The sequence below is a fragment of the Arvicola amphibius genome, chromosome 4 (genome assembly GCF_903992535.2).
Source record: "Arvicola amphibius chromosome 4, mArvAmp1.2, whole genome shotgun sequence".
NCBI lineage: Eukaryota > Metazoa > Chordata > Mammalia > Rodentia > Cricetidae > Arvicola > Arvicola amphibius.
The window spans coordinates 13,520,317-13,532,492 of NC_052050.1; the positions used below are offsets into that span (position 1 = coordinate 13,520,317).

A 12,176-nucleotide genomic window follows, 5' to 3' on the forward strand; every position below is an offset into this window, starting at 1 on the left:
CCTGCAGCCCATGTCCAATTATTTCCTAAACATTCTGGGATGTTCATTAAACACTCATGTGACTCAGGTCTCTGGGGTAGCAATTTGCTGATTTCAAAAAAAAGCCTGGTGGTGCCACCCCTGCCCGCCTGCCCGCCTGCCTGCCTGAGTCCTTGCCTCTACTTCCCCCATCCATCAGGACCTGGACTAAATCATTGATCGGCCTTGTGGCTAAGGCTGTTACTTCATTCATTCTTCTGGGGCACTGTCTTGGTTTCCTTTCTTGTTGCTCTGATAAAATATTCTGACAAAAGCCTTTCAGCTCACAGTTCAAGGGATAATCAGTCCATCATGGTGGGGAGCCGTCATTCACACAGCCCAGGATCCCAGCCAGGGGATGGTGACACCCACAGTGAGCAGCCCTTCCCATCTCAGTTAATACAGTAAAGATAATAGCACAGACATCCCCAGAAGCCCATCTCTCAGATGATTCTAGATTCTGTCAATTCAAAGATTTACGTCAGTTCAGAACCTTCAGAAACCATCCCATGTACTGCCAACAGTCCATGTCTCCAGTGATCCCTCCCCACAGGTGGAAACAGTAGGAAGGAATGAGACTCTGTAGTTGTTTAGGGAGGTGGACTATTCTGCAGCCTAAGAGTGCCAGGGTTGAAGGAAGGACAGTCTCAGCAAAGACCCCATGTTTCCTTTCTTGTCATAGCGTTAACTGTCAAGGATAGCCAAGATATTCCCATCTGTCATGGCTGCCCAGTCCTCCAATCTGATGTGATTGTCCATCTGCCTAGGTCTGTTCTCGCTCCTAAACACTTATGTAAAACACACATGTTCTCGGCTCACCTAGCTATCTGGTGCAGGTACTTCACATGGGTGCTTCTCGGTCTTCATAAACTTATTTGAATATACCTTATCTGGAAATTATGTCTTCCATTATCCATTAATAATTATCATAATAATTATTAATTATTGTCTTACATTATTAGAAATGATGTAACCTCTAACCCATGCTGGGTTCTTTCAGTGTTGGGCTTGACAGCCTATAATTTCAGAGTAGCCACCTCAAGGCAAAAAGTAGGAATATAGTTAATATTTTACATTTCTACTAAAGTCCTGGGATGAGAGAATAGACTTTCCATTCTGAAATGGCCAATACCACAGCACAGATGTGTTTTTTCAACAAGTGTCTCCTACTCTTAATGGCTGTAGAACTGTTATGAGCTTCAAGGAGGTTTTTTTTGTTTTGTTTTGTTTTTTACAGGGTTCCTCAATAGGGTATTGGGCCATTTCTACAGACCCCAAGGAGTGCAGTTAGTGATTCCGCAGGTTATGCACAAGGGGAGGTTGATCTCTACTGTAGGCAGAGGGACTGCATTTGGGAACTGAGTTAACATGGCAGGACTTGGGTGGAGGATTGCTTGTACCCATGGAGGTCAAATGTCAACACTGGGTATCTTCCTCAAATACTTTCAACCTTATCTTTTAATTAATTAAAAATTTGATTATATGTATGGTGCAAGTGCAGGTTTCCATGGAGATCAGAAGGATCAGATTGCCCTGGAGCTGGAATTAGAGAAGGCTGTGATCTACGCCCAGCTTTCCCATAAGTTCTGGGGGTTGAACTCTGGCCTTTGCCCTTGTACAGAAAGCACTTTTCTTACTAAGCCACCTCCACAGCTCCCATGACAAGACTCTCTTAAATTGAGCCAATTGGTGGCACACACCTTTAATCCTAGCACTCAGGAGGCAGAGAGAGGCAGATCTCTGTGAGTTCAAGGCCAGCCTGGCCTACACAGTAAGTTCCAGGACACGCAGTCTGCATAGTAAGACCCAAACTTATCTCAGAAACAAGCAAACAGAACAACATAAAGACAAAACAAGAAATTTCATTCTCTATAGTTGATTTGTCAATATAACATGATGCATTTTTCTGTCTTAATTCTGTGGATCAGAGCAATCCATTCTCATAGAGAGTAAAGACAAGAAAGGAGCCATGGGGTCTTTGCTGAGACTGCCCTTCCTTCAGCCCTGGCGCTCTCGGGCTGCAGAATAGTCCACCTCCCTAACAACTACGGAGTCTCATTCCTTCCCACTGGATTTCCCACCTGTGGGGAGGGACCACTGGGAACATGGACTGTTGGTAGCTGGGATATGGTTTCTGAAAGTTCTGAGCGGACATTCAAAGTTTTAAGTTCCGTGATGAGGAAGCCAGTCTGTCTCCATTTCCTTCCATCCTCCTTTGTAATGCAGTGGGAGACTAGAATAACCTTAGTGTGATGCTGCGTAATTTCCTCTTAGTAGCTAGGAGAAAGCCGGCCTCCACCTTTGTGTCCAGCTAGAAACACACAACACAGATCTTCATTGCACCCATTTTCATGGGAACTGTTTAAAGCTGTCAGTCTTGTTTTTTCATTTCCTGTAGCTTGAGAAAATTTAAAGAACAATAAAATGGACCATGGTCAGAGTCTGCATGTGGTGCCTGGGGTGCCAGTTGGGGGCTTTAAACCTTCCGACTGTGGCTGTACTGGAAACTGGCCTGGGAAACCTGGAAGAGCCTAATGCCTGGACCTCAACCCACCAACTGAGTTGAAATATCATAGCCACACATGGGCAGCACCAGAATGCATACAGGGGCATCCTGAGTTTTGAGCAGATGGAAACCCCCAAGTTGGTCCCAGTTCACGTGTCCTGCCTGCCGTGAGTAACAGGACACTGTTTTCCCCCTGCAGTAAGAAATTAAGATTTGGTCTCGCTGTCTGCTTCAGTGACATTTGGAATTGAGAACTCTTTTTATTTTCAGCTTAGATGATAATATCTCAGCAGGAAACCAGAGGCTTTAAATTCCACCAAGATCTTAACTCATCACCATTCAGAAAAGATTGGCCTTAAGTGAGTCCATTCACCGCCTGGCAGGCAGTGAATGAGAAGACATAAAAGCCAGTGGCAGGAGGCAAACCTTGGTGGCCCAGATGAGATTCTTCCTTCGCCTCTGGGATGTGACCTTCTTGCAGCCAACAGTCTCAGACATTCTAAGCATTTTCAGATTCTCCCTCGAGAGTTCAGTGAGGGAGGCCTGTGGCCCCTTGGCGTGGCTGGCACGAGAGTTCCATTTTTACCTCCTGTCTTTTATCTTCTGTGATGCTGGAGTTTGGCCCTCCAGTGCTGCATAAATTAAACCTTGAATTCTCACATGGAGTCCCAAGTGGCTGAGTCCTGGAAGAAGTCTGACTCCATTCAGATTTTCCAATGGGTTGTAGAGACACCTCTAACTTACCGTTTCTGGCTCAGGAAACATTGAGGAAGAGGGGCCAAAAGATAAGCCCGAACATAGGATGTCTGCTGTGAGAGAGAATCTTCTGTAGGTGAGAGGGCGATGCACCTCCGAAACATTAACACTATGGTTGCCTAAGCAAGACCTACGTAATTGACACCAGTTGATATTCCGCTGTGGATGGGTAAAATCTCACAAGGCCCCCTAGATGAAGAGCTACAGGTAGTCATGGCTTCTAGGAGACAGAGGTCGCTTTCTCTAGTGAAGCGACCATGGTAGCTTATCTAGTCCCAAGTGGTCAGCCCTAAACACACACATACTAGCAACATTAAATATTATATAGACGCGTGTGTGCATGCATGCATTCATGCATAACAGTAATCAAAGAAGAGGTCATGAGTTTGAAGGGGTACACAGGAGAAGTTGCAGTGTGGAGGAAAAGGGTAAAAATTATGTAAATACTGTACTCATGTATAGAATTATCAAAGACATTTTTAAAAAATAATACTTTTAAATGTGCCTGAGATGTAGCGAGCATTCACACCATGATCTTTCCCCCTTCTTTACAAGTTCCCCAGCTTATACAATGTATATAAGTTTCTTTATATACATTATTTCATTTTATTTTCCTTATAAGTTTATGTCATCAGAATTATGGCCCCAATCATTTTTCCAGTTAAAGAAATGGGTTCAAAGACTTTAGCTCTGGCTTGGGTTTACACAGCAAAGGGCAGGTTTGATAGTAGAGCCATGGAGTGGAGCTGCGGAGCTGCAGAGTCCGTGCTGGTTGCCCTCAGGCTGGGTGGGATAGATGATGTCTCATGCAAGAAATGCATGGAAAGCCCACATGCACTACTGGGGAAGACAGCCTCTGCTTCTCTGTGGCTTGCAGCCCTCGCCTGACTCACTCTCTCCTCAGAATATTTGAGTTTCAGTGCCCACTGTTAGCTCCTTAGGTTAAGACTACGGAGTGAGAAAGACATAAGGTAGTGTCAGTGAGAATCAGCATTTCGTGGGATGAGCCAGTACAGACAGTGCTTGACTTTGGTGTCTGCTTCTTGTGACATGCAGCCTGCCACATTTGAGCCCAAATACCCAACATCTTTAGTATGTCTCCTCCCACTGCCAGCTCCCGGAACTGCTTCTAAATGTCCTCAAACGGTCTTCATAGTCAGTGTTCACGGATGGCCTGTGCTAGCTGACCTGAGTTCTGGCGGTGTAATTTAGATTTCCAACCACATACCATGGAATCAACGGAGGCTTGATAAATAGACCTCTGGACCCTTGCCTGGAACTCTGGTTCAGTACGTGATGTTAACAGTGCTGGTCCAGGGGCCATGGTGTGAGCACCTCTGGGTTAGAGAACCTCCTCACAGCTGACTGTGTCTGATGATATGACATAATCCGGAAGTTGCCTTTGGAAGACAGTGATGGAGACATACTGCAGACAGACTCAGGCATATGAACTTTGTCATCTTCAAAGATGATGACTGTTGCATTGATATGCGGTAGCTTTAGACAGCCAGCTACATCTAAGAGCACATTCCCCAGTGAGAAGGAAGCTCCTTTTCTTTGTAATTATTTGTTAATTCCCATAAACATGCTATTGTTTATGAAGCCAGGATATGCCCTGGGGCCACCTATGGATCTTGTTAAAGTGAGGATTCAAAGTTTGTAATTTTTGAGGTGGGGAACCAAGATGCTGCCCTGGGAATAAGCTCCTCCTGGATGATATTTGATGCACATTGGATAGCACTCCTGAATCCCAACCTGAAATGTCAGTGGTCCATCTTTACCATAAAATAAAAATAACTAGGGATCTTATTAGAAAAAAAGAGTTGTTGGGCTACCTCCTTTGATCATTCTACTTTAATTCTGAGCCTTGGAACTTTAGCCCCTTTCTCAAGGGATTTCAAGGTACAACCAGGTTAGGATCAGCCAGCTTTTATGCAGAAGCATGACTATACTTTGTAGACACTGAATTGCCTGTGTAGCACTATGGGCCAGGCCTGCTGGTTGCCCAAATAGGGCAAGAGTCTCCTTTCCCTCTGGAAAACTGCAAGGTCATTGTGGTTTGAAAGAAAATGACCTCCAAAGGGAGTGGTACTATTAGGAGGTATGGCCTTGTTGGAATAGGTTTGGTCTTGTTTAAGGAAGTGTGTCACTATGGAGGTGGGCTTTGAGGTCTCATATATGCTCAAGTCATGTCCAGTGAGACAGAGCACTTCCTGTTGTCTGCGAGTCAAGATGTGGGAATCTCAAGCTTCTTTTCCAGCCCCATGTCTGCCTGCATGCCTCTATGCCCCACCATGATGATAATAGACTGAGCCTCTGACTTTTAATCACTCATTAAATGTTTTCCTTTATAAGAGTTGCCATGGTCACGGTGTCTCTTCACAACAGTTGAAACCCTAAGACAGACATCTAGCAATCTTGTTAAAATGCAGGCTCTGTTTCCATAGGTCTGAGTGGGACCCAGATTTGGGCATTTCTGTTAGGGCCTGGAATGTGGTCACTGATGTTGTTTTAGACTTGTGCTTAGCCTGAAGGCTGAACTTTGAGGGCCCCTTTAACACCCACTGACTGTCAACAAAGGTAGTAGACAACATCATATTGAGTGACAGGGGCTTCTAATTAATCTCTTCTCCTCTCAGACAGCATCTTCATTGTAGGCAAAGGTTTAAAACAGTGTCTCATGTAGCCCAGGCTGGTTTTGAACTTGTTATATAGCCAAGGGTGGTCTTGTACCTCCACCTTCAAAGTACTAGAACTGCAGGCATATGACACTCCATCTGGCTACAAACACCGACTTGACATCCCTCATCCAGCACGGTGTCCACACCAATGCTGGCTCACACAAGTCAGCCTTCTAAACAGCAGCCTACAGAATGGGGAAAGATCTTTACCAGCTGGACTAAAAGGAGGAGCCGGCCGCCTCCTGCCGCCCGAGAGGAGCTTGGGCCCTTTGTTCCGTCTCACCCAGCTAGCTCGAACCCGAAATAATTACACAGAAACTGTATTCATTTAAACACTGCCTGGCCCATTAGCTCTTGCCTCTTCTTGGCTAATTCTTACATCTTGATTCAATCCATTTCTAATAATCTGTGTAGAACCACGAGGTCGTGGCTTACCGGGAAAGATTCAGCATGTCTGACCTGGCAGCTTCATGGCGGTCAGCTCTCTCTGACTCTGCTTCCTTTCTCCCAGCATTCTGTTCTGTCTACTCCACCTATCTAAGCTGCTTTCCTATCAAAAGGCCAAGGCAGTCTCTTTATTTAACCAATGAAAGCAACACATAGAAAGAAGGATCTCCCACACCAACCAACCCCACATTGGACAGAGGGCTGACCTCCAAAATATACAAAGAGCTCAAGAAATTGGTCATCAAAAGAACAAATAATTCGATAAAAGAAATGGGGTACAGACATAAACAGAGAATTCTCAACAGAGGAATCTAAAATGGCTGAAAGACACTTAAGAAAATGCTCAATATCCTTAGCCATCAGAGAAATGCAAATCAAAACAACTCTGAGATTCCATCTTACACCTATAAGAATGGTTAAGATCAAAAACACTGAAGACAACTTATGCTGGAGAGGTTGTGGGGAAAAGGGAACACTCCTGCATTGCTGGTGGAATTGTAAACTAGTACAGCTGCTTTGTATTTCAGTATGGCAATTTCTCAGAAAATTAGGAAACAACCTTCCTCAAGACCCAGCAATACCACTTTGGGGTATATACCCAAAGGATACTTAATTATACCACAAGTATATGTACTCAACTATATTCATAGTAGCATTATTTGGCATAGCCAGAATCTGGAAACCACCTAAATTCCCCCCACTGAAGAATGGATAAGGAAAATGTGGTACATTTACACAGTGGAGTACTACACAGCAGAAAAGAATAATGACATCTTGAAATTTGCAGGCAAATGGATGGATCTAAAAAACATCATATTGAGTGAGGTAACCTAGACCCAGAAAGACAATATCACAGGTACTCACTCATAATCAGCTTTTAGACATAAAGCAAAGAAAAAACAGCATACAATTCACAATCCTAGAGAACATAAGAACAAAGAGGACCCTAAGAGAGACATACATGGACATAATCTGTATGGAAAGTAGAAAAAAGACAAGATCTCCTGAGTAGATCTTGGAGCATGGGGACCATGGGAAAGGGTAGAAGGGGAGGGGAGAGGAAAGGAAGCAGAGAAAAATATATAGCTCAATAAAAACAATTTTAAAAAAACAAGTCAGTGTCTTTCTCTTATGTTTTTTTTTTCTTTTTCTCTTCACAGTACGAGATGCAAAAAATCTAATCCCCATGGATCCGAATGGGCTCTCAGATCCTTACGTGAAGCTGAAACTCATCCCTGACCCCAAGAATGAAAGCAAACAGAAAACCAAGACCATCCGCTCCACACTAAACCCTCAGTGGAACGAGTCCTTCACATTGTAAGTGTTCCTCCCTGTCCTGCAATGATCTCGGCCCCCACATGCCACATACTACCAACCCCGTCATTAGAGACAAAGGGGTAGGGAGAGTGGTGAAGGTTGTAGGGATGAGGACGTAGAGATGATCACCTCTCTCCCCACGGTGATGATCAGTTCCTGCTCTGTAACAAAAGAAAAGAGGTGTTACAGACCCTAAAAAAAAAATGTAAGATGTGTTTCATCTCCTGATGGACTTAGTTCTTTTGAGAGCTAGGAGAGGGTGTAAAGCAAGAATTGAATAATTTTTGCGGCCGAGAACAGTGAACACGTGGTGTAGAAAGCACTATTGCTCCTGAAATAGAGAAGACAGACTCACTTCTAAGCAGGGAAAAGTTCCTCAAGGAGGTGACATTTGAGCCTGGTCTTGGAAAAGTGACAGAAATCCCCAAACAGAGATGAAGGAAGGGGAAGAATGGCAGGAAAGAGTGAAGAATCAGGAGCGAGGGAGCATTCACAGGAGGGAGCACAAGAGGTTCCCCATGGGAACATACTCAAGAAGCACTTCCTCTATGTACAGCCAGAAGAAAATATGTCTGTCTGTCTGTCTGTCTGTCTGTCCGTCTGTCTGAGAGAAGGACTGTAAGTCTGTATTCTAGACCTCGTGGGTCATACAGGCCCTGTTGCCAAAGCAGCCATAGATGATACATAAACAAATAGCCATGCCTGTGTTCTAATAAAACTTTATTTGTACATCATAATAAATGGTTCAAAGCCTCATGTGTATGTACACACATACACACACACACACACACACACACACACACACACACACAAAATGAGTTGCCTGGGATCAGTATTCATTGATTCTTGGTCTAGACAGAGCTTTTGTAGCTAGCTAGTGTAAAGGGCTGATATCCTGTTGACTAGGGAAGGAAATTAAAGATGCTGTTTGTTTCAGGCATAGACTGTGGGCATGTTGGTGTTTCCCAAGATGCCTTGGTGGAGACAACTTAATGTATTGTGTACATGTTTGTTTTGTAGCAAGTTAAAGCCTTCAGACAAAGACCGACGACTCTCTGTAGAAATCTGGGACTGGGATCGAACGACACGGAATGACTTCATGGGTTCCCTTTCCTTTGGTGTCTCAGAGCTGATGAAGATGCCAGCCAGTGGATGGTAAGGGAGACCCAGCATGCCTCCAAACCCCAGGCGTCTGAGAGAAGCCGGGAAGAGGCTGGTGATACCCTGCCCCGCCCCTTCACCGTCTGTGGTCCCTGTAGAGGCATCTCTCCAGCAGCCTGACTAGAGGCTGAAGGTGAAGAGCTATTGCCTGACCGTCTCTTCTTCCCCTGTCTTTGAAGGTACAAATTGCTCAACCAAGAAGAAGGTGAATACTACAATGTGCCCATCCCAGAAGGAGACGAAGAAGGCAATGTGGAGCTCAGGCAGAAGTTTGAGGTGAGGATTCCCATGAAGCCATGGGTAGGACACCGTCTTTCCTCCACGCTACAAAGCATGTCTTCAGGGAGGGCTGGATTCTTGTCACACCATTGGCAAGCCCAGAGTACTTCTCATGCTAATACTTGTTTGATTTAAGAACACAAATGTTATATGTAATGGCTTTCATTGGCAAGCTGTTGGCATTCTGCGTCCCATGTTTTTGGGTACTGAAGATTGGAAATGGTGCGGAGGAGAGAACGGTCTGTGCCTCGCTGGGAGACAGCAAGGTTATGATGCACTCTCTTCTCAGAGAAGGGCTCTGCCTCCAAGAGGGACTTCCTAAGGAGCAATTTGCCTGTAATTAGCCACCACTCCAGTACCTGGAATTTTTTTTCCTATAGAAAGCAAAATTGCCCTGATTTTCTTCTGCAGGATGAGCCCCAACAGACATTCCTGTCTGGAATCTTTTTTTTTCTTCCAGACTCTGTTTAAGCAGGCAGCATCCTGCTCTCCTTCTGTGTGGGTCTGTGTGTTTGCCTTCTGTCCAGTTTCATTTTCCCTCTTTCCCCTTCCTTTCTCCAGTTCCCCTCTCCTTTTTCTCTCTCACTTTCCCTCCAGCCCAGCTCACAGTGAGCATTCTTTCCTCTAAATCCCTGCCTCAGGACCCCAGTCTCCATCTCTGATGTCTTCTGTTCCTCCCATTACTTTGCATTTGACCATTTGGTCAGCTTCTCTAGAGCCTCTTCAGTCTGTACAACTTGTAACTTTCACTGTCACACAGTGTTCCCTGGAAATCCCAGGAAGTCTGAAAGCAACATACAGAGAGACATACACAGGTGTATAGGCAGTGAGTCTATACACTAAAACATCAAAACCAGTGGATGCCGATGATCCTTAACCTTATACTGTGACCAAAGGGAGGTATGGACCAGATGGACCGGATTCTAAATGATGTAAAACAGGAAATAGTTCAGATTATTTCATCATCAAGCTGATGATATTTGATAATACTGAAGGTCGGGCTGCCAGGTTGCATAAATGATTGAAGTGAGTCATGTATAGTTTAAATAAAGGATTCCGAACAGTGGGTGTCCAGGTTGGTAAGATAGTAAGGAGCAGTGGGGATGGGTGAGCCAGTGAGTTCAAACCCATATAAAGGGGGCACTCAGGTTTGGAACATGGCTCAGTAGTAGAGCACTTACCTAGCATTCTCAAAGCCTTGGGATCTATCCCTATTTCCACAAAAAATATTAAAATAGAAGAACAGTTCCTGTTTCTCAGGGTCATGTGGCTTTGGTCAACACACATGGAAGCCCTTGCTGCCATGCCTCCAGTTCCTCAAGAGAAGCCAAAAGTCCCACCTTTTTATATGACATCTTCCTGTTTCTTTTAATGTTGGCAGTCAATTAAAACTGTGTAGGTCAAACATGTATCTGTTGCTTTCAACTCAAGTAAGAGTTATCTGGTAAGAACCAGACTTCAGTCTCTACTGTCAAAAACTACAGGAGAGGGGGCTGGAGCAATGGCTCAGCAGCTAAGAGCATTCGCTGTTCTTCCAGAAGACCAGAGTTCAGTTCCCAGCACCCATGTCAGGCATTTCACAATCACCTGTAACTCCAGTTCCAAGTGAAACCAACAGGCATACAAATAGGTAGACACACATGTATATAAGATTTAAATGCTACATGAGAGAAAGTAATAACAGGAAATATGTGTTTAAGACTGGAAGAATAAGATTCTTGTGATCTTTAAGGAAGTCAAATACAAGCCTGAAAGACAGTTTTCTGGGAATGGCCCTCCCTCCCTTCACCCTTGTCTTTTCCTTCACCTGCTCTACCGTCTGCCTCCACCCCTGCCCTAGCTAGGTCATAGCTCTAGACCACCTTCCCAGAAAGACCTAGATACACTTCCCAACCTCACCCACCCCTGTGATGGATGAGTGGATCCTTCTAGAAGGAGTTTTAGGATACTAAGTGCCTATCTCAGGCAGGACAGAAATCTGCTACACTTTACTGATGCTCACACCCCAAGTTTGTCATCCATAGTCACTGTTCAGATCCGTGAGCGTAGGACACGTTTGAGAGAGGAACTGTTGGGGCTTCACGGGTGTGTCACTTGAAGTTATTCAAATCTGAAACCACCTTATTGATAGAGAAATATTGACCCATGCTGGTGCCTCATTTCCATGACTTCCTGGTGAGTTTAACTTCCTGTTTCTCTGAGCTAAGGGCCCACCCTGTTATAAAGGTCAACAGTTCCTAGTTATATATCTAAGTAAACATGGCAGGCTGGAGGACTTGAGGCCAAAGGGGAAGCATTTCTCTCTATTAGAGACTGTCTCCCTGCTGGGAGAGCAGGACTTGGCAGTAGAGCCCTAGCTCAGGGCCATACAACCTGGGGGTGGGGGGCCCTCAGTGCCTGGGGATGGCAGGTACCAACGCTCTGAGCCCTGTGCTTAGACAGAACACCTGCATGAATGACAGCCCAGGATCTCCTGTGTACATCTTTTGGCTTTATTTCCCAGATTTTCCTCAGATGGTGTCTGCTCATTTCCTGAGCATTTTGCAAGAGACCAGGCAGAAGCCTGTAGCTGATGGAACCGCAAAGATGCTGGGAGTTCGTGACCACTTCCATGCTGTGTTTAAATGGAATTGTCTGGTGAGCTTAGGCAGGCACACAGCCCTGTAGCAGTTCAGCGTTCAGGTCTATACGTGCGATAGTTACAGTCCTTCCTTCCTCGGTGCCCGGTGTTGACAAGGCATGCACGGGGTGCAGAAAGAGCAGGATTCACATTTGAGCAGGTCTGTGGGGTGCCCAGTCTTTCCAAACAGCAGGTAAGTTGGCATCAGGATATAATTTAGGAGTTTCTTTAAACCCCCACCATATTAATTTCCTTCTCCATTCCTAGACCCATTCCTGATGGCCCCCCTCAGTACCCCTCAGCTCACATGATCTGTTGGCAGTCTGTCCCTCTCCCATGTATTCTATCCACTTTGCATCGCTGGGCTGCTGACAAGTTCAATGCTGAGTTG

General features: G+C 45.1%; 1 protein-coding gene across 1 annotated transcript in view; it reads left to right on the top strand.

Moving 5' to 3' along the window:
- Prkca (protein kinase C alpha) overlaps positions 1-12,176 on the top strand; it is a 393,819-nt gene that overhangs the window by 314,651 nt on the left and 66,992 nt on the right. Inside the window, exons 6-8 of the mRNA XM_038326556.2 lie at positions 7,569-7,725; positions 8,746-8,880; positions 9,066-9,162. Coding sequence (XP_038182484.1) covers positions 7,569-7,725; positions 8,746-8,880; positions 9,066-9,162 — 389 coding nt within the window. The remainder of the gene's footprint in view (positions 1-7,568; positions 7,726-8,745; positions 8,881-9,065; positions 9,163-12,176) is intronic.